The sequence below is a fragment of the Perognathus longimembris genome, chromosome 11, assembly GCF_023159225.1.
Source record: "Perognathus longimembris pacificus isolate PPM17 chromosome 11, ASM2315922v1, whole genome shotgun sequence".
Classification (NCBI taxonomy): Eukaryota; Metazoa; Chordata; class Mammalia; order Rodentia; family Heteromyidae; genus Perognathus; species Perognathus longimembris.
In genome coordinates this window covers 26930800-26955101 of record NC_063171.1, presented here as the reverse complement: position 1 = coordinate 26955101, position 24302 = coordinate 26930800, and the positions used below count along the sequence as shown (strand labels likewise).

The 24302-nt window shown below is 41.3% G+C and overlaps 2 protein-coding genes, 2 long non-coding RNA genes and 9 other non-coding genes across 23 annotated transcripts in view; 2 read left to right on the top strand and 11 right to left on the bottom strand.

Moving 5' to 3' along the window:
* The window catches only part of Dars2 (aspartyl-tRNA synthetase 2, mitochondrial), a 30940-nt gene extending 29739 nt beyond the window's left edge, over nt 1–1201 (top strand). Inside the window, exon 17 of the mRNA XM_048356582.1 lies at nt 826–1201. Coding sequence (XP_048212539.1) covers nt 826–1031 — 206 coding nt within the window. The 3' untranslated portion in view covers nt 1032–1201. The remainder of the gene's footprint in view (nt 1–825) is intronic.
* On the bottom strand, nt 203–23605 carry LOC125359084. Its single transcript, XR_007212485.1, has 3 exons — nt 22801–23605; nt 15995–15997; nt 203–213 (listed from the first exon to the last, which is right to left on the bottom strand). It is a non-coding gene; the product is annotated as an uncharacterized LOC125359084 (long non-coding RNA).
* Nucleotides 2071–6161, bottom strand: LOC125359083. 4 transcript variants are annotated; one of them, XR_007212483.1, is made up of 13 exons: nt 6080–6161; nt 5327–5376; nt 5129–5158; nt 4897–4931; nt 4668–4693; nt 4379–4407; nt 4081–4119; nt 3538–3563; nt 3294–3351; nt 2871–2956; nt 2580–2647; nt 2339–2372; nt 2071–2160 (listed from the first exon to the last, which is right to left on the bottom strand). It is a non-coding gene; the product is annotated as an uncharacterized LOC125359083 (long non-coding RNA). The 4 variants fall into 4 exon arrangements; XR_007212481.1 differs by having other exon boundaries at nt 2580–2630; XR_007212482.1 differs by lacking the exon at nt 4081–4119 and having other exon boundaries at nt 2580–2630.
* Nucleotides 2228–2307, bottom strand: LOC125360273. Its single transcript, XR_007212675.1, has one exon. It is a non-coding gene; the product is annotated as a small nucleolar RNA SNORD81 (small nucleolar RNA).
* LOC125360277 lies at nt 2442–2516 on the bottom strand. The gene has a single exon (XR_007212678.1). It is a non-coding gene; the product is annotated as a small nucleolar RNA SNORD47 (small nucleolar RNA).
* LOC125360280 lies at nt 3051–3133 on the bottom strand. Its single transcript, XR_007212681.1, has one exon. It is a non-coding gene; the product is annotated as a small nucleolar RNA snR60/Z15/Z230/Z193/J17 (small nucleolar RNA).
* Nucleotides 3413–3498, bottom strand: LOC125360275. The gene has a single exon (XR_007212677.1). It is a non-coding gene; the product is annotated as a small nucleolar RNA SNORD79 (small nucleolar RNA).
* Nucleotides 4189–4255, bottom strand: LOC125360300. Its single transcript, XR_007212696.1, has one exon. It is a non-coding gene; the product is annotated as a small nucleolar RNA SNORD78 (small nucleolar RNA).
* LOC125360279 lies at nt 4478–4537 on the bottom strand. Its single transcript, XR_007212680.1, has one exon. It is a non-coding gene; the product is annotated as a small nucleolar RNA SNORD44 (small nucleolar RNA).
* Nucleotides 4997–5079, bottom strand: LOC125360346. Its single transcript, XR_007212731.1, has one exon. It is a non-coding gene; the product is annotated as a small nucleolar RNA SNORD24 (small nucleolar RNA).
* Nucleotides 5233–5293, bottom strand: LOC125360301. Its single transcript, XR_007212697.1, has one exon. It is a non-coding gene; the product is annotated as a small nucleolar RNA SNORD75 (small nucleolar RNA).
* Nucleotides 5800–5875, bottom strand: LOC125360278. Its single transcript, XR_007212679.1, has one exon. It is a non-coding gene; the product is annotated as a small nucleolar RNA SNORD74 (small nucleolar RNA).
* On the top strand, nt 6402–21755 carry Zbtb37 (zinc finger and BTB domain containing 37). Of its 8 annotated transcripts, none has more exons than XM_048356588.1 (5): nt 6402–6470; nt 6973–7172; nt 8637–9593; nt 11423–11522; nt 17021–21755. In XM_048356588.1, the coding sequence occupies exons 3-5, from the start codon at nt 8671–8673 to the stop codon at nt 17507–17509; spliced, it is 1512 nt and encodes a 503-aa protein (XP_048212545.1). In that variant the 5' UTR covers nt 6402–6470; nt 6973–7172; nt 8637–8670; the 3' UTR covers nt 17510–21755. The 8 variants fall into 8 exon arrangements, with proteins under 8 accessions (XP_048212545.1, XP_048212546.1, XP_048212542.1 ...); XM_048356585.1 differs by having other exon boundaries at nt 6432–6470; nt 8634–9593; XM_048356584.1 differs by lacking the exon at nt 6402–6470 and adding an exon at nt 7604–7773 and having other exon boundaries at nt 6485–7172; nt 8634–9593.
* Nucleotides 23606–24302: the final 697 nt, after the last annotated feature.

Sequence of the window (24302 nt, the reverse complement as noted above, 5' to 3'; positions counted from 1 at the left end):
AAAAAAAAGAATCAAGGTTCAAAGCCAGCCTGGGCAGTCCATGAGACTATCTCCAGCTAACCACCCAAAGCCAAAAAATGTATCTTTGGCTCAAGTGGTAGAGTGCCAATCTTTTTTTTTTTTTTTTTTATAAAGGTGATATACAAAAGGGTTACAGTTGTAAAACTCAGTGAATGAGTAAATTTCTTTTTGAACACTGTCACCCCTCCCTTACTTAATCCTAATTTTTCCACTCCCTAACCCTCATCCCCCAAGTTGTGTAGTTTTTTGTTTTTTTTTTTGGCCAGTTCTGGGCCTTGGACTCCAGGCCTGAGCACTGTCCCTGGCTTCTTCCCGCTCAAGGCTAGCACTCCGCCACTTGAGCCACAGCGCCGCTTCTGGCCGTTTTCTGTATATGTGGTGCTGGGGAATCGAACCTAGGGCCTCGTGTATCCGAGGCAGGCACTCTTGCCACTAGGCTATATCCCCAGCCCCTGTTTTTTAATATATAATTTTTTTTCTTTATGGTCAAAGTACAGATGGGTTACACTTGGCAATGAGTACATTTCTTATTCAACTTGTTAACTCACTTTTCCCCCGCCTCCCTAGAGCAAAAAAATGAGGCAGCACCCAGGCCCTGAGTTTAAGCTCTAGGAGTGGCACAAATTAATTAAACTTAATAATTTTCTCACCTGGGGGGGGGGGCAGTTGGTGGTGCTTTTTGGTGGTGCTGGGATATGAACTTACTGCTCAGCCACCCAGTCCTGGTTGTTTTTTGAATCGAAGGGTACTTTAACTTTTTTGCTGGCTATCTGGATATGGTTAACTCTGTTATTTTATTCACAGGGTTAGATAGACTGATGTGCCTCATCACTGGAGCTCCAAGTATCAGAGATGTCATAGCCTTCCCCAAATCCTTCCGGGGACATGACCTCATGAGCAGTGCCCCAGATTCAGTCCCACCAGAGGAACTAAGGCCCTATCATATCCAGGTATCCTGGCCAGAAGCAGAAAAGGATTCATTGAAGCAGTCCTATCAACAAAGAAGTTGAGCCCTGGGGCTTTATCCTCTGCACTTTGCCAAGGCTTAGTGGTCCATGCTTTACTCCCAGCACCCAGGCTTGGACAGCAGGATCTGTGAGTTCAAGGACTAGCAAGACTGTTTCAAATTGTGACATTGGGCTGGGGATATGGCCTAGGGGCAAGAGAGCTTGCCTCGTATACCATGAGGCCCTGGGTTCGATTCCCCAGCACCACATATACAGAAAACGGCCAGAAGGGGCGCTGTAGCTCAAGTGGCAGAGTGCCGGGACAGAGCTCAGGCCCTGAGTCCAAGGCCCAGGACTGGCAAAAAAAAAGTCAAATTGTGACATTTACCTTTATGCCCCAACAGGCTTTGAAAATCAGGGCTAGTCCATGTTCAAATTCCCAGGACACAAAAGCTGGGGCTTAGTTAAAACTGCATAAAAAGGTGGTTCTTGGACTGGAAATGTGCCTTGTAGTGCTCGCCTTGTATGCACAAAACCCTGAATTGGGTTCCTCAGCACTGTAAAAGCCAGGGACAGTGCTCAGGCCCCCAAGGACTGGCAAAAAATAAAGCAAGGTGGATCTCAAACAAGGCTTTGATTTCAAATTTCACCCATTTGCCTCTTTAGATCCTGCTGTTCAGTTTGCTATGTAGGCATCCTTAGGCACTCCATTCCATAGACAGCACTCTACCCAAGAACACTGCTGGCTGGATTGGATTCCTCATCACCACATGCCCAAAACTCGAGAACCCCTTCCCCCAGACTAAACTTCTGGTTAAATGAAGTCTCTGGCTATTTTAGACTGCATTATTCCAGGAATCTTCAGGGCTCTGTCAGGCTGACTACTCAGGCTTTTCAATATCAAATGATACACAATCCAGGAGCCGCCTAATGTTCCAGTTTTACATGTATGTGCATTGTGATCACATTTACTTGTCTGCTACTAGTTCCCTTTTATTATTCATTCCCCAATACTTTCCTCAGACCTGCAGACCAAATTTATGTCTGCCAGTCTAAACCACCCTTCCATTGGCCCTGTTCCCAAATAGCACACTCCTTAATGTATTTTCAGCAGATAGGTTTTTATTGTATTGAAGCTCCAAAATTCCAAATGGTGTTATGGTGTTTTGCATCTGTCCAGGCAGCCAGCTACCTGCAGTAAAAGGCATTGATTATTTTAGGCCACATTTCTTAATTTCAACTTAAATTTTATTTGAGATCAGAATATCAGATCTTTTAGTGTCATCAAGTCATAATCAGTGAGAGAGTTCAAGGTAGGTTGAGATCATCATATATTCTGAAATAGGGTGCTGTAACTTTTCAGTCCTTACCTTAGTTTGAGGTGCCTTCATCTTTGTTGTTCACCTACAGACAGAAAACAATTATTAATCATGGTTAAGAATACAACAACCCTATGATTATTTCCAAAATAGTAACCTCAGAAATAAAATGGAACGGTTTATGTGATATCATTGTATCTCATTTGGCAGAATCATCACATCACTGGTTACATTCTAAATTACCGCATAGCAAAAACTTGACTTAACTAATGTTTTCAAATGATTTACTTACCTTTCTTTAATGTATTCAAATGATTAATGTATCCAAATGATTGATGCTGACCTGTTTTGAAGAAAAAGCTACTTTGAGATGTCTCATTAGGCTAAAATAGGGACAAGTTTGCATATATATAGCTTTTCCCCAAGCTATACTGACACAGAGTAATTTGTAATTATGCCGCTAGCCCATGTACAGAAGCCAAGATCTGACTTGAAGTGGTCAAAAACCTTTGATACACTGCTCTCTAAGAGGTAGTAGTAGGCCTGCACCTTAGAATCCTGCCAGTATAAGTAAGCTACTAACCTGCAATTCTGACTTGAATGAAGCTAATCTTCCACTGCTACTCCAGGTTTACAGGCTCATTCTACCACAAGCTTCCATTCATTTTCCTGCAATCATATGGGAGGACAAGACATGTACAGATCAATTTCTCTAAATGCTTTACTCAAGGCAGTCTTCACAATTTTGAATTATTACTGCAGCCAGATACATCAGATAGGAGCGAAAGACTTAGAGTTGCTCATCAGTGTTAAGTCTGCTGAACTATGTTATCATCATTGTATCGGCTTTTAGGATATAAATCAAAGCCATGGCCAAGGGGCAGGGTACCTAAACCCATGTGCATCTTTTGGGGTTCTTACCCCATTAGCATGGCAAAGAGCATGAAAACAAAGTGCTGATAACCCTGGCCATGTCTGATCCATAAGCACAATTGAGATTGCTTACCTTTGTTTAAAACTCAGTTGTGCACTGTCTGTTGTAGTACAGGTGATGCTTCATATACCTGCAGAAAATTTACACTTAGTCTTGGATTGTGGGATGGCATGCTTCAACTAAATTTTTATGACTGTTTCAGTTTTAAAAGTTACTCCTCATTCAGTATCAGAGAGATTCCCATCTGTTTTTGCTTGAAAAATCATCATGAACAGTTACCTTGCCCCAAAATACATTATGTTAGTACATTATTTACCTTTTATTTCAGTTTCCACTCAGGACCTGTAATGATAAGACAATATATCTAAGAGATGAAAGTTATTAGGCTTACCAATGTGCAAATAACAGCTGTTCCTAGAAGCATTGTCAGTTACAGGGCTTTAACCCAAGTCATAGACATTACCAGAGTCCCCTCCTTGCTAATGCTTTGCTTGATCCCCAATACCGCTTCAGGTTTGTGTGGGTAATTGGAAAAGTACCCTGGGGACTGGCTTCTAACTACTAATCTCATTTCAGCCACTTAAAAGTATTAGCACAAAGATCCTAAAATACACATATACATCACATCCTTTGCACTTTGAAGCCCTGGAATCGATTCCTCAGCACTATAGAAAAAGGCCAGAAGTGGCACTGTGGCCCACGTGGCAGTTAGCTAGCCTTGAGTAAAAAGAAGCTAGGGACAGTGCTCAGGCCCTGAGTTCAATACCCAGGACTGGCCAAAAAACACCTGTCACTATGTGCATACATTACAGAAACAAGCACAAGATGCCAATAAACAATGAATTGCTAATATCCTTACCCAATTGGAAAGGATGCAGACAAGTGCTCATGCAAGTAGCTGAACAAAAAAAGCAGACATTAGTAAATTGTATGATCCAACTTTTCTCATGAGTTACTTGTTTCAGGGTTTTTCAGTGTTAAAAGCTCATCTACATGCTCATTTCAGGTCAGACATTTGATCAACATCATTACAAACACCCTGGTCAGAGCATGCTCAAGGTAACAGGCAGCACTAGCATGTTACTCATGTTAGCCTAGTAGGCATGCCACTTTATTGACTTTTAAGGTCTTCTATCTATAGATTTCCCACTACTTACTGGACAGTTGTAGACAACTCAAATGGCACCTAAGAAAGAAAAGGGTTGTAATTAGATTACCCTAGTCAGGTTTCTCCCTGTAAAGCTAACAATGCCTGAAATCAGTTAGAGCTAATAAGACCTTCATGTTCAGTCAGTATTTGCTTGTCATCATGCAGGCTGGAAAAGTAAATGGTGCCTTAGAAATTAAGCAGAAACGGCACTCATTCATGCACTATAGTCATGTTGTATAAAATGCAGACACCATTTCTGTCCTGTTGCCCAAGTTACCCATTTCACTTTCACTTACCATTTGAGCTTCTTTCCTAGTAGAGCCTACAAAACAATGCAAACAACAATCAGTTAAGCTGCCGGTACTATTGTGTGCTAGTTACAGTGCACTACAATCCCTGAAACAAAGACTCATTTTCCAACCACCATAATACCCATCACTGGTGTTTAACGTGTAAAATACTGTTTTGGGGCCATACTAGTCATTTTGAAATAGCTGCATGAATAGAAGCAGTAAGGTTTCTCACCTGTGCCCATGGCTAGACTGGCTTGCTTTCACTGCCTGCAAAAACAGTCTTATTTAGATTCAAAGGCAACCTCCTGTATTTGACCCTAGACTATACTGTGTGCCTCAGTTAAGATTAATGGTGGTTACCTTAATCATCATTCTTACTGTCAAGAGTAGCAAATATAATGTCATCACCGTGGCACACTTGCCCTGATTCAGCCCAGTTGCATGTCAATGTTATAGTAACATACCTCAGATTTTCAGCCGTCTTTGACAGGTAACTAAAAAGCAAAAGAAAGCCAACTTTAGAGCACTCCCAGGGTGATTTTTTCCCCAACAGCCTATGAAACAGCAAAGCCTCAGAAAAAAAGTTTCAGAAATCCCTTCTGTCCACTACTCTTATTCCATCACTGGCTATGCATAAGAAAGTGTTTCTTTGCAAATGTTACCTGTCCATATGATATCAGAAGGTGCACCGCATCCATTATCAGCACCATTTCTGGGAAGAAAAAAATAGTACTTCAGTTCACACGTGCAACAACCACTAAACGTTCCGCCATATTCCTATTACCTTTACCTCCCAGATCTATTACTGAAGTGTCCTTTTGTCTTACTGGTTGGTGCACTGTACCCAACGCACCGCACCACTGGACGCACAACGTGGCCTCCCCTCTGCCTTTCCTGATAGCGCCTACCAGCCACCGGTGGCTGGCCACGCAGCAGCTAATGCCGAGCCAGGTCGAACGCCAGTGGCTTAGGCGGCTGGGATCCGAGTATTCTTGGGCAGTCTGTGAGACTCACCCCACCGAAACAACCGGAGTGCAGCTGCAGCTCAACGGTCGGACGTTTAGGCCAAGTGCCCGGGGCCCACTTCAAGCCCCAGGCCCTGCGCACACAAAGGCCTAGCTAGATGGCTGCATGCTCTGCCGTCAGAGGCGTTGGCATTCATCACCACTCAGATGTCCCTACCAACACAGGCTTCATCACAGGCAGGCCATGCGAGCCTTCCGCGTTCCTCTAAGGCCAATCCTAGCTTAGGTCCGCCTTCACCCAAAGCGCAACCTCCATCTTAACCTCGTGGATCCCAGCAAGCGAATATACTCGATAGTGGTCTCCGATTGCCAAAAGGCTGAGGCCACCTTAACTGCTAAGCGCCGAAGCGTCCGAAACGGAACTGCACTTTCGCGAAGAGACTTACTTACCAGGCGGCAGCGAATTCCCAATACCGAAAGACCGAAATGGCGCCCGGAGGTCCGTATATATAGAATTTCTTCTCTTGACGTCACGACGCACGCCCTCCTGCGTCGACTCCTCCTCCAGCTTCTTCCCGCCCTCTAGGCCCGTCCCCGGTTCTCATCAGACCTCGCCCTGAAGGGCGGGGACACAATGCGCGCCAGACTCGGTGCTCCCGCCCAAGAGGAAGAGCGGAGGGGAGGGGGCGTGAGGACGGAAAGCCGGGGGGAGGGGGCGGGAGGGGCGGTGTAAGGGTGAGTGATTTCCTTCCGGCACGTCGCCCGCTCCGGGGGAGGGGGCGGGGGGTTTCACTTCCGGGACGGTGTTCCGGCCCATTCCGGCCCATTTCTACCCCCGGAGGTAGGTACAGCTCCGAGACTTGGGCTCAGGCCCCGCACCCCTGTCCAGCTGCCCTGCACCGAGGTCACCTGGTCCGGTCTGGTCTCCGCTGCAGTCCGCCTCTGGGGCGCCCGGCCACTTCCCGCCACCTCCCCTCCAGGCGCCCGGCGACCTTCCACCTCTTTGGCCCGGAGCCGGGTGGATCGGCCGGACCCGCCCCCTCCCGGGCCCCTCCCTCAAGACCCTAGGCTGGGCGGCCCCCTCCCCAGCGGGGCCTGACACTCCCCGGCGCACACACCCACCTCGGGGCACCTCCCCGCCCTGCTCCGTCCCGGGACGCCGCCCCCTTCCCGCCCAGGGCGCTCACCTGCGAGCCCTCTCCCCGGCGGGGCGCCGGGCTCCCCTCTTCTCCCGTCCTCCCTCCCCCAACTAGTACCCCTCTTCCCGTGCCTCCTAACTCCTGAAAGCTGCTCCCGCGTCCGAGTCGCCAACCCCATGCCGTTCCCAATTCTCCCTCTTCCAGCTTCCCCCTTCCAGGGCCGACGGTAGAGAAAGACTTTAACTCCAGAGGCTTCCTCCTCACTGGGGAATTGCCGGAAAGACCAAACAAAAAAAGGCGCTGGTGTAGGCTCCAAAATAAACACATCTGAATTCGTGATGGCATCGACCGAGGCTCTTATTGGATTAAAAGTTTCAAAACAAACAATAACGCTTTGGAAAAAGGTCAGATTGGCTAAAGTTAGTTCTTGAAAGGAGTAGATGTACTTCCCTCTTTCCTGATGAGTGTGTTGTAAAGGCGGGACCATGTTGTGTTCTTATCTGGATGAATTCCTGAAGTTTTCAGGTCTTACATCACTGTGATGTAAGTGTGTAGATGCCCGTTGCATCACTACTTGGGATTTATACAAGCTACATCATTGTCTTCTTCTTGGGATTTATACAAACTATACCATTAACTGTTGCAGTCTTTTTAAGTTTGGACCATGCTTGTAAATGCTTTTATTTCTACCAGCTCTAGGGAACTTTCAAAATCAATAAATAATCACCACCTCGAAATTCCCTATCTTTGAATTTGGATAGAGCTGATTTAGTCTTTCCTTAGAACTGGGATTCAAGTTATTGCATCTTTCTTTCTTTTTTTTTTTTAATTCAAGGTAATTAGAGGTTCATCAAGTGAGATGTGCCAGCACACATCTATAATGCCAGCATTCGAGGATAGAAGTTCTCTGCATCTTGATTGAATCTTGACAAGCGTGGTGGAATTTTGCTTAACCTAGAGTTTGCCTCAGAGTCCCATATCCAAAAGCTTTTTGTGGGAACTCTGGTAAGCTTAAAAATAATGGCCTATTTTCATGTGGGATAGTAATCACTTTATAAAGTAATAAGTGTAACTCATACTGCATGTAGTAAAGTCTTGGGAGATACCTAATCCATTCACCTGTATATAATTGCATATACTCAGCAAACTTGTTTTTCTCTTTCATAGAAAAGTTGTCAGAGGAGTTTTATATTCAGCCTGCACCTACTTTATATTAATACCTCTCCACTCCTTTTGTTGAACTTCATTGTTTTTGTGTACTTTATTAGTAAGAAAAATACAAGCTGGGCACTGGTGGCTCATGCCTGTAATCCTAGCTACTCAGTAGGCTGAGATCTGAGGATCACAGTTCAAAGCCAGTCCAAGCAGGAAAGTCCATGAGATTCGCCTCCAATTAACCACCAGAAAACCAAAAGTGGTACTGTGGCTCCAAGTGCTAGAGCACTAGCCTTGAGCAAAAGAGCCCCGAACAGTGCTTAGGCCCAGAGTTCAAGCCCTACAACTGACAAAACAAATATATATATAGCTTACTTTTTTTGCTGTTGTTTTCACTGTATTTTGCTGTGAAATCTAAACTAAGAATAATCTGTGAGTGATTCTGTTTTTATACATAAGATATATCTTTGTACTTCAAGATTTTAATCTTTTTGTTTTTGTTTTGAGACAGTGTCTTGCTACCATAGCCCAGGTTGGCTTAGAACTCATGCTCCTCCTGCCTCAATTTCCAGGGTGCTGATATTACAGGCATGTGCTGTCTTCCCCTGCTCCAAGATTTAGAATTTTTACAAATTATATCTTAGGTGTGTTTGAGCTAGAAAATATCCAGAGAGTAATATTATTAATGGGAATATCATTTCTTCTTTCAGCAGGGTTGAATGCCTGCCTGTACCTTCAGGCACGACCATGGAGAAAAGTGGGAACATACAATTGGAGATCCCTGACTTCAGCAACTCTGTCCTGAGCCATCTAAACCAGCTGCGCATGCAGGGCCGTCTCTGTGATATTGTGGTCAATGTACAAGGACAAGCTTTTCGGGCTCACAAAGTAGTACTGGCTGCCAGCTCCCCCTATTTCCGGGATCACATGTCCTTGAATGAGATGAGTACTGTCTCCATTTCAGTCATCAAGAACCCTACTGTTTTTGAACAGCTCCTTTCTTTCTGTTACACAGGGCGGATATGCCTACAACTGGCTGATATCATTAGTTACCTAACAGCTGCTAGTTTTCTGCAGATGCAGCATATTATAGACAAGTGTACTCAAATCCTGGAGGGCATTCATTTCAAAATTAATGTAGCTGAGGTGGAAGCAGAATTGAGCCAAACTAGGACAAAGCATCAAGAGAGACCTCCAGAGTCCCACAGAGTTACACCAAATTTAAACCGTTCACTTAGCCCACGACATAATACCCAAAAGGGAAACTGCAGAGGACAGGTTAGTGCTGTGCTGGATATCAGAGAGTTAAGTCCCCCTGAGGAATCTACCAGCCCTCAGATAATTGAGCAGAGTTCTGATGTAGAGAGCCGGGAGCCCATTCTTCGGATCAATCGAGCAGGACAGTGGTATGTGGAGACAGGAGTAGCCGACCGGGGTGGCCCAAGTGATGATGACTTTAGGGTTCTTGGAGCAGTGCACATCAAAACTGAAAACCTAGAGGAATGGCTTGGGCCTGAGAATCAGCCTTCTGGAGAAGATGGGAGTAGTGCAGAAGAAGTCACAGCCATGGTGATTGACACCACAGGCCATGGTTCTGTAGGACAGGAAAGCTACACTTTAGGGTCTTCAGGAGCCAAGGTGGCCAGGCCGACAAGCAGTGAAGTTGACAGGTAAGTTTCATTGTTCTATCTAATAGCTATTGTGTTGACATTAAGAGGCCACTCCATATTCTAGTGATGATCTTCCTTACTTGATCTTAGCCAAAATAAATAAACATTGGGGAAACTTGAAGTGTGCCCCCAAACTTGTATTCTTATTATTTTTTTTGAGCAAGAAGCTCCTAATCCTGAATTATTCACTCTCGTGTGAGAACTGTGGTAAAGTTACACACTCCAATGAGAACAACATGTGCAAGTGGCACTACCATCAGTAATTTCCAGGGCTTCCTTGGGATTCCAGGCTCTGAGCTGATCATCAGGCTGGAACCTGCAGCATTACCCTTTCTTTGGTGTGTTTTTACACTTGTAGGTAGTCATTGGGAAGTTGCTCTGTTTCACTTGGCCCCACCTGCCAAATTAGAGGAAATATGATACTATCAGTGATTGTTGTTTTCAAATTGGTAATTTCCAGAGAAAAGCTTTTTGATATGTTCAAGTGTTATTTAGTGATGTCTTTTCTGTTTTATGGATAGCTGCTGCTCCCAAGGTCCTCCTTTTTTTTTCCCAGTGCTACTATACACTATGTATCTCACTTTTTTCTCTCTAATAATACTATTTCTCTTTGGTGAAAATGGGACTAGTCTTAATCTACATCAATTCATAGAAATATTCTTAACAGATTCATAACATCACTTTTGTTTTGTTTTTTAGGCAGTACTGGAAATTATGGCTTTCCACTTGATAGGCAGGCACTCTACTACTTGCATCCTATCTTCGGTTCCTTGTTCTTCTTCCTTAAAAAGAGATTGAAGGCTGAGTGCTAGTGACTCATGCCCACTCCGGAGGCTGAGATCTGAGAATAGTAGTTTGAAACCAGCCTGGGCAGGAAAGTTCTTGAGACTCTTATCCCCAATTAACTACCAAAAAATCTGGAAGTGAAGCTGTAGCTCAAGTTGTAGAGTGCCAGCCTTGAGTTTAAGCCCCAGGGTTGACCTTAATGAGAACTAAAGAATGAGAATAAACTATTACTTTGGTTTACAAGGGATCTTGAGAAACAATATACAGTGGTATAAGTAGATACTCAGTTGGTCTTGATTTAAATATCCATCAAGTGCCATTAGTAGTTGAAATATTCTTAAGCATAGAACTTATGAGCCCCAGTGTTAATACTGTTAACCCTCCTGTGTTAAGAACTGTGTTGGAAGTCATACCAGGTAAAGGCAAAGATTTTTAATCTCCATGATCTATACCTAGCCTCAGGGAAAGAGCAACCAAAAACCCAACAGGTGCACAGAAAGAACAGAATTACATTATTTATTTATTTATTTTGCCAGTGCTGGGGCTTGGAACTCAGGGACTGAGCATTATCCCCTGGCTTCGTTTTGCTCAAGGCTCTCACTCTACCACTTGCACCCCTTCTGGCTTTTTCTATAAGTGCGGTGCTGGGGAATTGAACCCAGAGCCTCATGTATACGAGGCAATCACTCTACCACTAGGCCATATCCCCAGCCCCAAGGAACAGAATTAAAGACCCAATTTTCATTTATTCTTTTACCCTTCTCCCAGAACTTAGGTAGATAGCTTATATTTAGCCTTGACTTTACCTTCTCATATGGGCTATTGCTACATCTTTTTGTATTTTTAAAATTTTATTTAGGATAAACCTTTCTTACCTTACTTCAAATAAGCTCTTATATTGACTCTGTGAAAGTATTTCTCCATTACTGATGCTTAATTTGGTCCTCCTACCTTTGTTATAAGATAAAGTGGGGAAGCAACCCCATTTTTCAAGTTCTTTGAACTAACAGAAGTTAGTCCCTTTTATGTTCCTCTTCTAACAGGTTTAGCCCCTCTGGCAGTGTGGTTACCATGACGGAGAGACATAGAGCCAGAAGTGAATCTCCTGGGAGAATGGATGAGCCTAAGCAAGCGAGCTCCCAGGTATGTGATTGTTGAAATTGCTATATTTGTTGAAGGAATTTCTCTGTATATGAACAAAATACAACAAATAAGAAAGGGAAAGGCTGGGAATATGGCCTAGTGGCACGTGCACTTGCCTCATATACATGAAGCCCTGGGTTTCGATTCCTCATCACCACATATATAGAAAACAAAAGAAGCCAAGGACAGTGTTTAGGCCCTGAGTCCAAGCCCCATGACAGACAGACAGACAGACAGAAAGAAAGAAAGAAAGAAAGAATCTGTAAAAATATCAATATCAAAAAAGTATTGTATTTCATTGTTATTTTCTTTCTTGATAATATTGGGGATTGAACACAGAGCCTTGAGCTTGCTTGGCAGGTACTCTACACTGGAGCCACATCTCTGGATTTATTTCAGTTATGCCTTGAAGAAGGTCTCATGTTTTTTCATGCCAACCTGGATCGTGATACCATTTAAACTACTACCGTACAGATTACCAATGTGTGCCACATATCCAGCTTACCCTTTGAGATTGCATTTTGCTCATCTGGCCTCAAACAGCAGTCCTCCCAATTTCTACTCCTTAAATAGAATGATTACTTTCCTTCTGCATTCATACTGCGAACATCCTAGAAGTAGAGTTTGGGAAGTAGAAAAAAAAGTAATAATGTGTAACTCTTTTTTCAACATACAGACCAATGTATTTTTCAACATACAGACCAATGTATAGACCTGAGAGTAAAACTAACCCCTAAATACTACCTGGAAATGATTTAGGACTTGGACTACATTCTAGGACTACTTGGATTATACACATTTTTGTGTGTGTGATTATAATACTATGTGTACATAGGGTTATTAATTTATATACAGTATTATATATTTGTAAAATTATTTATACATTTTATGAATGTGCTGTTTTGTATGCATGTATCTCATTTTTCTGAATCTATCACATGAAAGGTGAAAATACTTAACTTGATTAGCCATGTAGGTTACAATATTGCTAACTCAACTTTTCCTACTACTTGTCAGAATTCACCATCTCAGGCAGATAAATTTTCTCTATGTAACAATCCCATCAAATTATTTTTCTCTTTATGCTTTGAGTCTGAGATTCCTCATTCTTCTTGGATCCACTCAATGCCTAAGTTCTGTTTCTGTCTAAGCCAATGTTCCTCAATCTTCCCTTCTTAAATTATTGTAGCATTTATACACAGTGCAATATAAATTTTCCTTTTTATTTTCCTCTTGGTATTGGGGATCAACCGAGGGTTCATTCTGCTGAGGCAAGCATTCTTCCACTGAGCTAAATCACCAGCCCCTAATTTTCCCTAATTTTGCCCTAACTCATGTTAAGTTACTCTGTTTTTATTTGTATTCTTTTTATGTTTCCTACTACATTGAAATCTCAAAAGCAGAGACAATATTTTCTAACCTCATTTGTACCTCTGTGTCTTAATAGAAATTTTCCCTATAAATACAATACAAAGATGATTGATTTCACCATTATACAAACATAGAGAACACTCAGACAAAGAGCTGCATTTACTAAACAAGGACTTAATTCTTGTGAAATCCCAAGTTTGGTGGTAAAAACTGAAATCTCCAGTCTTGGAAATTTTTTAATAAAATAAAATTAATACACTAAATAGGATGATTTTTAAAAAATTTTATTTGGTTGTACTGAAGTTTGAACTTAGGGCCTTGTGCTAACTAGGGTGGATCTCTCCTACTTGAGCTATGCCTCATGTTATGATTTTGAAGCCCTTTCAATTTGAGTCTCTGTTAGTAATTAAAAATTATACAGTGAGGAGCCAGGCACCTGTGGCTCACACCCTAATCCTAGTTACACAGGAGTCTGAGATCTGAGGATTGGGATTTGTAACTGGCCCAGGCAGAAAAGACTCTTATCTCCAATTAACCACCAGAAAACTAGAAGTAGCGCTGTGACTCAGTGGAAGATGGTTCAAGTGCTTCATGGTTCAAGTCCCAGTTACATGGACAGCTGAGGCAAAAAGATGGCTTGAATGTAAGGGTTCGAGGCCAGCCTCGGCAACAGAATGACACTCTGCATCTAAAAAAATAAATACAAATTTTAGAAAGTATATTTTTCAAAGACCTTAATGCCAGTAGTTCATATCTGTAATTGTAGCTACTCATGAGGCTGAGATCTGAGAATCAAGGTTACCAAGCCAGACCAAAAAGCTGGTAGCAGATCTTTAACTCAAGTGATAGCAAGTTAACCTTGAGCAAAAAAGCTGAGGGACAACACCCAGGCCCTGAGTTCAAGCTCCAGGACTGGCTAAATAAATAAATAAAATAAAAATTACTGAATGCTTTGACCTTGGTCACCTGATACTTTTTTGTTGGTGGTGGTGGTGTTGCTAGTGCTGGGGCTTGAACTCAGAGCCTGGGCACTGTCCCTGGGCTTATTTTGCTCAAGGCTAGCACTCTACTGCTTGAGCCATAGCACCACTTCTAGCTTTTTCTGTTTATGTGGACCTGAGGAACCAAACCCAGAGCTTCATGCATGCTAAGTGAGCACTCTACCACTAAGGCATATTCCCAGCCCCACTAATACTTTCTTTAGTGAGATAATTCTTCATTTTTTATTTGAATTTTATTTTGAATTCTGTTTTAATGATACAGGGGAATGACACAAAATAAGTGTTATACACAAAATCAGTAATATCTTAAACCTTAGCCTTACTGTTCAACCCTAAATGTCACATCCTGCTTTCTAAACTTGTCGAGAATTTTTTTGGGGGGGCGAGGTGTGGGGGGGAAAGCTGATGAACAGAGTCAGCTAACATAGGAGAAAGTAGATAAAACATCTTTTGACAGTAAAAGGACACAAAGTAAATTGCTAACAATATTAGTCTTTCTCTAGTTAACTGCAAGTTAGCCTTGCCATTTTTTTTTTTTGCCAGTCCTGGGCCTTGGACTCAGGGCTTGAGCACTGTCCCTGGCTTCTTCCCGCTCAAGGCTAGCACTCTGCCACTTGAGCCACAGCGCCGCTTCTGGCCGTTTTCTGTATATGTGGTGCTGGGGAATCGAACCTAGGGCCTCGTGTATCCGAGGCAGGCACTCTTGCCACTAGGCTATATCCCCAGCCCCATAGCCTTGCCATTTTATTCTTTACATTGATACTTTAACCATAATATCCAGCTACATATTTTAAAAAGCCCTTTTCCCCCCTGCTGGGCACAGTGGCTAACATCTGTAATCCTAATCTTGGTAATCTGGTAGGTAGAGATTTGGGGGTCTTGGTTCAAGGCAAGTTTAGGCAAAAAAGTTTATAAGATGCCCTCTCAGTCATTGGTTGAGCATAAGAAAAGTACATTATCAGGGCATAGAATTACACACCTGTCATCCCAGCAACATCACAGCCCAGACCAACCTGGGCATAGAAAAAGACTCTATCTTGAAAATTAAAAGTGCAAAAGGAATTGGGAGAGTGGCTCAATTCCTAGGCAATGTGTTTAATAAGCACATAGCTCTGAGTTCAAACCCCAGCCCAGTCAAAATAATAAAGGCCCTATTTTTCTTACTTGCAATGATTTTAGTAATCAACAAACTAAAAGGAAAATCAGCAATTTCTGAATGGTGATATGTTTTGAACCAAAAGCATTTGTAAATCCAGATGTTTAAAGTTATTCATTGAAAGGAATGTATTTCTCCTCTCTTCATATTTCAAATGAGAGAAACCCTGGTTTCTTATAAAACCAATTTACAGTGACGCCAAATAAACATTGAATAGTTTATAAAGATAATATGTTGATAAGATACCAAAATATTTTGGATAAGAAGGCATATTACCACCCACAAATCCTATGTGCTTTTTTTGGCCAGTCCTGGGGCTTGAACTTAGGGGCTGGGCACTGTCCCCAACCTTCTTTTGCTCAAGGCTAACACTACCACTTGAGACACAGCACCACTTCTGGCTTTTTCTGGTTATGTGGTACTGAGGAATCAAACCCAGGGCTCCATGCATGCTGGGCAAGCAACTCTACCACTAAGCCACATTCTTGCCCTCTATATACTTTTTTTTTTTTTTTTTTTTTTGCCAGTCCTGGGCCTTGGACTCAGGGCCTGAGCACTGTCCCTGGCTTCTTTTTGCTCAAGGCTAGCACTCTACCACTTGGACCACAGTGCCATTTCTGGCCGTTTTCTATATTTGTGGTGCTGAGGAATTGAACCCAGGGCTTCATGTATACGAGGCAAGCACTCTTGCCACTAGGCCATATTCCCAGCTCCTTCTATACACTTTTATAATGCTAGCTACTGCTGATTAAAACATGGTTAACACTGACAGTGTCATAAATGTAATTTTCTTGGTATGTATGCTGGCACTGGGCTTGAATTCAGGGCTTCATGCTCAGCCTTTTCTGTTCATGGCTAGTACTCTACTACTTGAACCATGTTTTCAGTTCCAACTTTTTCCTGGTTAGTTGGAGATAGGGCCTTAAGGATTTGTCTACTCAGACTATCTCTGTAAGCCTGAAATCTCAGCCTCATCAGTAGATAGTATAGATGTGATCCACCAGAGCCTGGCTCATAAATATAATTTATATTGTGCTTGCTGTTGTATATTCTGTAACTGTCTGATGTCTGATATAGTAACTATTAGCTATATATCATGTGGCTTTTTGAGTTAATAGTTTAATTAATTGAAAATAATTAAAATTTCACATCCTTAGTTATACTAGCCATATACAGATGTACAGTAGCCACATATTACTGATGGCTCTCATGTTGACTAGTACAGATTATAGAACATTGCAGTCATCACAAAAAGTTCTTTTGGCCCAACACCATGTAAGCACTTAATTATCTAGATTGTAATGGTAAGACCAGGATTCAAGATGTGATATAAATGGGCTCAGATTCTCCTATTGTTATAAAATAATACAGTCAGCATAGATTTAATAACCATCCAGTTTGTTAGCCAAAAACTATTTTGTTCCCTATGGCAATAGGATAATGTCTTCAGGTTTTTCTTAAGTTTTGTTTTGTTTTTTGCCAGTCCTGGGGCTTGGACTCAGGGCCTGAGCACTGTCCCTGGCTTCATTTTGCTCAAGGCTAGCACTCAACCACTTGAACCACAGCACCACCTCTGGCTTTTTCTATATATGTGGTGCTGAGGAGTTGAACCCAGAGCTTCGTGTTTACAAGGCGAGCACTTTACCACTAGGCCATATTCCCAGCCCCTTTCTTAAGTTTTAATGTTAACATATCTTTCCTTTTTTTGTTGTTATTTTCTGTTTGTCTTTTCTGTTGTCTTTCCATTAGAAGTAAGAATATAAAGTTTGGGAATATAGCTCATTGGTATCATACTTGGCTAGCATGTGAAATGCCCAGGATTCAGTTCCTAGTATTGCACACACACACACACACACACACACACACGCATGCATATAGCTTAGCAACAGGTAAAAATGGGTTTGATTGCTTTTAACATGTATGTTTAATGATCCAAGTTCCTTCTTGCTCATTTTCCTCTTCTGGCATAGGTGGAAGAGTCAGCAATGATGGGAGTTAGTGGCTATGTAGAGTATCTCCGAGAGCAGGAAGTATCTGAGCGGTGGTTCCGGTACAACCCCCGTCTTACCTGCATCTATTGTGCCAAATCTTTCAACCAAAAAGGGAGCCTGGACCGCCACATGCGCTTACATATGGGGATCACACCATTCGTCTGCCGCATGTGTGGCAAGAAGTATACCAGGAAAGATCAGCTGGAGTATCACATCCGCAAACACACCGGCAACAAGCCCTTTCACTGTCACGTTTGTGGCAAAAGCTTCCCCTTCCAGGCAATCCTGAATCAGCACTTTCGCAAAAACCACCCTGGCTGCATACCGCTGGAGGGGCCGCATAGCATCTCTCCAGAAACAACCGTCACATCTCGAGGACAAGGAGAAGAAGAGTCACCTTCACAGGAAGAGACAGTTGCTACTGGGGAAACTGCCCAGGGTTCTGTATCCACCACTGGGCCAGATTGAAACAGTGAGGGGGAAGGGGCAGACCCTCTTCCGCTTGGGGCTGTAAGCAGCCCACATCAGGGCCATGGACTGGTACTTAGATACACAAAATGCCACATCATGAGACCAGAAGATTGCTTCCAAGATATTGCCAAACTAGAGGATCAACAGTACACAAAAGCACTAAAGGCTCTACCCCACTTCCACCCCACGTCACACTTTGGAAAATAATTGAGCAAATCAACTTTCTAATTCAGGGATCAACAGCCTTGGTTTGTTAACTTTATAAGGAAAAAAAATACTTTTTTTAAACAAAACTGATAAATGATCATTTCTCTACATGTCATGTTTGAACACTGTACCTTGGTTCATGTCACCTTGGTGGCTGTTACTGCCCAGATTTAAAAAAAAAAAAAAAAGGAACAGGAGCCTTGGCCATCTAAAGCAACCAACAATGAGAGAGAGAGAGAAGGTAGTCGTGATAGTGAGGAAGAAGAATCCCTCCTTTTTCTTCCCTGCCAGACCTGCATCTTCATATTTCAGAAGAAAAAAATGAATGAATATCGGTGGTTCTTGTTCTGAAAGGTTAGACATTATCTTTGCCCTACCTAGGCATCTAATACTTTGCCTGGTTGCTTCACGTCATAAGCCATCTTGGAGCAGTATTCTAATGGGCAGCATCACCGGAAGCACTTTAGGCAAGTACAAGTGAAATGAAGTAGCAAGGTATTTGCAGTAGGTACTGCTACATTAAGGGGCTTGATTGTTTTGCTAAGGAAGACAGGAGCAGGGAAAGGGAGTCATTTTTATGTTTAACAAATACTTAGTAGCACAGAGCCTATTGCAACTGCCTGACTGATATTTATGAACAGATATGTCTATATACATCCTTGAGTTTCAAGGGAATGGCTCTAGTCCAGAATGAATTGACCTGTTAGGCTGACTACCAAAGTTTCATCCAGCCTCCTCTGGCTCCTAGTTTTCACATAACAGCAATATTGCTCATCAGAAATGTCGCTTTTCAATGAAATAAGCCTGGATTATATTTTTAAATCCACTGGTCTCCATATTTGATAACTTTTATATGAAGTTTGAAACACATTTTTTTCTGCAATACCTAGTTGAAATTCAAACTATTCTTACTGCAACCACAGTTTCATTTCCTTCTATGTTAGTTTGTATTTTCGGTCCAATGAAGAACCTCACTTAAGTCTATGTTTCGGGTCTACAAACTTGAGAATTCATAAACCAGCCATCAGCAAATTGATGGTGACTCCAAGAGCGTTGATTAAAAAAAAAAAAAAAAACACTACAGGGCACTTACCAGAAAACATCATGCACAGTTGTGTTGCAATAAATGATCAAGGGATCACTTTTGATCAGGTTTGGTTACTTAATCATTCCTAAGATTTTTAAAACTTCAAGGGACCTTTTTTTAGTAATTCCAAGTTTCTCTGAGATTCTTAATCCAGCACTAAGAGAAAGAACTTACCAAACATGTACAGCTCTAGATGCTGTGTCTTGCATGCAGAGAGGAGGAAAGATAACAAGGGGTATAGGTAGACAGTTGCCTACAACCTCCCGTGCAAACAGAAAACAGAAAAAAAAATCGCTAGCTTCTCTTGATTGATTCTGTGTAATACTTAAACTTTTACTGGCTTATGGAATTGTTTTGGTACAGAGGCATAGATGATTGTAAAAGAGGTTTGGAGAGGGACTGGTCATCCCTGCACTGGTGAGCCACTTATGAGAATGTTAGCCTGTGTGCCTCTTTCTTGAGAATGCTTTGTGGTATGAGGAATGCTGGCTAGAAAAGAACATGTTAGTATTAAATTAGAATGCGAAGGGTAGCTTTAAGCAATCTGATAATTGTATATGTATTTACAGCTATACTCTATCATTACAGAAAGATTTTCTCTTCTGGTAAAGTAGAGAAACTCATCTTTTGGAGGTATGTAATGCTGCCATTTGATAAGAGCCTATCCTTAACTGCAGCATTGAAGCTGTATTCTGTCTTTAGGAGGCATGGACTGGACTTCCTGCTGTGAGTTGGACAGCAGCATGACTGGATAAAAACTGTCTCCTTGAGGGATCTTAAAGATTGGCTATGCTTTGTGGCATAGAAAAACTAGAGTTGAAATCTGACTGAAGTGCTTAGGGAAAGTTTTCAAGGCTGTCCGTGGACAGGCTTTGCCATTACGAAATAGGCAAGGAGCTGGGAAGTACAGAAGATGCTTCTTTAGATGGAGCTTTTAAGCCTACCAAAAAATTTTAAATCTACCATACTTTTGACATGTATGCTTGTCAAAAGCAGTACTTTGTTAGTTTCTTAGATTACATATGAAAAAATAGAGCTTTTTAAACTATTACCAAGTTGTAAGGGCAAAGTGCAAAGAGAAACTTTGCAGCATTTGTCAGCACTCCATCCAGGGAAAGCAACAAACATCTTCAGTGAAGTAGGGACTGTCGAGTTCATGTGGAAATGCTCTGCCTGTGTGTTGGGTTCCCCTCCCTCTTCATTCACTTGTAATAGATTTTGACTGTATCGATACTGTGAATAGGGTGCTTCTAGTTGTCCAGAACCACATCAGCACAGTCATGCTGCCTGGTTCTCTTCTCTTCATTGGCCTAGCCAGAGTCATGAAATTCATGACAGTACAAGCCAGGCTGTATTTTAAACAAAGCTTCTGAAACTAATTTCCCTGTTTTAGTTACAAGAGATTATTATTCTAAGAGGCTATCCAGGATTCTTATCCAAGTTCACTGTGAAATTGTTCTAGTTCTTAGCTAACACCACTGTAGGGTCTAAGGAGTTTGTAATGTTCTATCTACATCATATTGGTCTGTGTGCATGGAGAATACCTCTTATGGATGTACTAAATAGACTAAGTGATGCAGAAAATTCCTTACCAGACTTATCTTGTACGTGTCACCTTGTGAGGGGAACTGCATTAGCAGTGCGGGCTAAATCATCATTAAGTACCTTAATGGCATGAAATTGCAAACACTGGGACTGTACTGAGTCACACATAATAGCAGAGGGGCTATCCAGTATTCTCTACAAAAGAAGAGATGGCAATCTATTGATCTCTTATTATTCTAAATACACCTTTATTCACTCTGAATTGTGATACCAATATAAAATACAGCATTATCATGACAATGTACTGTACTGAGGCAGAAAGGCTTTCTAGTGACTTGTTCTCATTTTACCAGAACCACATTTACCTCTGGATTGAGTTGATTTTCATGTGTATGTATAAGTTGCAAGTGAGTTAACTCATAAGACCTCATTAAATCTAATCTTGACTGCATGAAAATTAATTCATTTGTAAAGGGTAGAGATTGAAAAAGAAAAGAAAGAGCAATTAAGGAAAGTTTTCTTATTATTTTCTTTTTTTTTCTTAATGTGAGTTTCCAGTTTCTTGTATGTCTGTCACTGAAATAGGGCTTTCCAAAGATGATGTGAGCATCATGTCTACTACTCCAATTACATAATCTGAAGTCTGGCTTTGGTTGGAAGTTGTTTGGTAGAAGAGTAAAATACAGAATTTCATTTTTCTGTTTTGTTTTGTTTGTTCCTGTACTGGAGCTTGAACTCAGGACCTCCTGCTCTTATTTAGCTTTTTTTGCTAAAGGATTGCACCCTACCATTTGAGCCACACTCCTCTGTTTCCCAAAATTTCATTTTTAGTAGCTGTGTTCTGTAGTTAGAAATAAATTTCACAGTTTTAGCTGTTAATTGACACTAATTGTGTTTCATTTAACTGGTAAAAACTATGTTTCTGACTAGATCTAATTCAAAGAAATGAAAGTAATGAATAATGGGAAGAAAATTGAATTGAGCAAAGATAGAAGTCATTTGAACCACAATGGTAAGTCACAAAAGTACTGTAATCCTTTGAGTTGTTTTTTTTCAGCTAAAACAAGCATGATTTTTTTTTTCTTCTTCACATATTCTTCCCTTTATTTGTGTACTCTGTCTTTGAAAATGTATCTCTTATACCACATGGGAGTTTAAAAATTGAAATATTTTGACAGGTGAGATTAAAAAAAGGGACAACAACTTGTCGGGTAAATTGCAATTTTAAAAGCTGTCTCTTAGCAAAATATGTTCTTAAGGCTTATGAGTTAAATCAGAGTTCAGCAAACCACAGCCCCTAAGTCAGTTCTAAAGGCCATTGCATATATATGCATATGCACATACATAAATATGTGTGTATGTTTGTGTGGACACACCTATTTGTTTGTTTTTTGTTTTGTTTTGTTTTGGCCAGTCCTGGGCCTTGGACTCAGGGCCTGAGCACCTTCCCTAGCTTCTTCCCGCTCAAGGCTAGCACTCTGCCACCTGAGCCACAGCGCCCCTTCTGGCCGTTTTTCCATATATGTAGTGCTGGGGAATCGAACAGAGAGCTTCATGTGTAGGAGGCAAGCACTTTTGCCACTAGGCCATATTCCCAGCCCCGACACACCTAGTTGTTTAGGTGTTGTTTTGTTTTGGGTTTTTTTGGATAGGGCTGGTACTGGGAACTGAACACCATGTGCTTTTAAGCACACTAGACAAGTGTTCTACTGCTGAGTACAATGTAGTCCTCATGTAAGTACTGTTTGTGGTTTCTTTCTTCTATAATGATAAAGTTGAGTTCATTCCCTGCAGAGCTTGAAAATATATTTACTGTTGGGACTTAATGGAAAAAGTTTGTGGTCTTCTGGATTAAATTTGGAAGATCTACCCCTCAACTTGTTACTCCTGGCATTTGGCCTTTATGGTAGTTTAAGGTTTAAAATTCATACTGTCATACATGAATCACTACCTTGAAAGAACTTGCCACCATTTTTTTAGATCCTTCTAAACTTTTTTTTTCTTTATGTGATTTGTCTTTGCCTTACAAGTACAGATAGGTTAAAGTTTAGGATGGTAGTTGTCTGTAATGAGGTAATTCTTACACGTAGTTTCCATGAATAATAATATGGGTTAAATAGGCATCATCTTTACGTAAGACAGATAAAATTCTTGTGTTGGTTTTTGTGGGGGTTGTTGTTGTTGTTGTTGTTGTTGTTGTTTTGGCCAGTCTTGGGGCTTGAACTCAGGGCCTGGGTACTATCCCTGGCTTCTTTTTGCTCAAGGCTAGCACTCTATCACTTTGAGACAAAGCACCACTTCGGCTTTTTCTGTTTATGTAGCACTGAGGAAGTAAACCCAGAGCTTCATGCATGCTAGGCAAGCTCTCTACCACTAAGCCACATTCCCAGCCTGATGGTTAAAATTGTTTTGTTTCACTTTGTTTAATTTGAAGAACTGGGAATTGAACCCAAAGCTTCATGTTTGATAGGCAAGTACTCTACCACTTGAGCTATATCCCAGCCCAAATTCACATTTTTTAAGTAAGTGTCACTAAGCTTTTGAGCTAGCTTGAACTGGTCTGCACAATGATACCAAGAATTATTTCATTCTCACTTGGAAACAATAATTCAGAAAAATTATTTCTGTTATGAATAGGTATCTTGATTCTCATCCAAAGTATTGTTTTTCTAGATTAAAGACTTTAGACCTTTTCCCTGTTATATAAATCTTCGTTTCAGTTTCCTCAAGTAAATTCATTCTCTTCACATGTGAAATAGTAAAAAGCCAACTCTTCCTTTTGTCTTCTGAATGTTTTCAAACGTAATGAAATACATGAGGATTTCACATTCTTCTTAGATCTCTGCTATTTTATATAATTCTTCTAAATATATATTGGACCATCGCATATTTTCTTTGTGACTGTTCATTCTTAGTGTTCAAATAGCTTATAGCAGATGTGGAAGAAAATGGAAAACGTGAAGGTGTTAATACAAATCCTTGCAATAAGAGAATACAATTCTCCCTATTTGGAAATAATAGATGTGCTTCTGGGTTACATTTACTTATCTGGAAAAAAGTTTTCTAGGTCATGCTGATTTTTTTATTGTTGTTGCAAATCCTATCAACATAGACAAGGTGAGTGAATGATGTTTCCCAGGACATCTCTTCAGTTTTACAAATATCTTATAATTGCATATTAGTTCTATAGGTTATATACTCTGTCTTGTTTTGTTTGTACTGATCCTTGAGTTTGAACTTAGGACTGAGGCACTGTCCCTGAGCTTTAATGCTGCATGCTGGCACTCTACAACTGGAGCCGTAGCTCTACTTTCATTTTGTTTGGTTTTATTTGTTTGTTTGTTTGGTGGTTGATTGGCAATGGAAGTCTCATGGACTTTCCTGCCCAGACTGGCTTTGAACTTTAGCCTAAGATCTCAGCCTCATGAGTAGCTGGAATTACAGGCCTGAGCCATCAGCAGCAGCTAGGATATATACTATGAACAATAGGTAATCCTCATCTAAGAAATTTCACATTTGCCTATGTGAGATCTGTCTTGTCTTAGAGCATTTATATCAACAGTAATAGTGGGTTCTTGGAATTTTCTGGTTAAACTGGGATACTGATTAATCTGAGACATAGTGAGCCCATTGAATCATCCCCATTGCTCTGTTAGAGGTTTCATTAATACATGCCTATTTATTTACCTGAATGCATTGAGAATGTTGGAGTTGGCTGGACATTATGACTTAATATTAATATTAATTAAAATATTAATATTTTCTTCTTTGCTTTTAGTCTTTTTTCTGGTCTTCAGACCAGAATTTTTTTTTTTTTTTTTTTTTTTGCCAGTCCTGGGGCTTGGACTCAGGGCCTGAGCACTGCACTGTCCCTGGCTTCTTTTTGCTCAAGGCTAGCACTCTGCCACTTGAGCCACAGCGCCACTTCTGGCCGTTTTCTGTATATGTGGT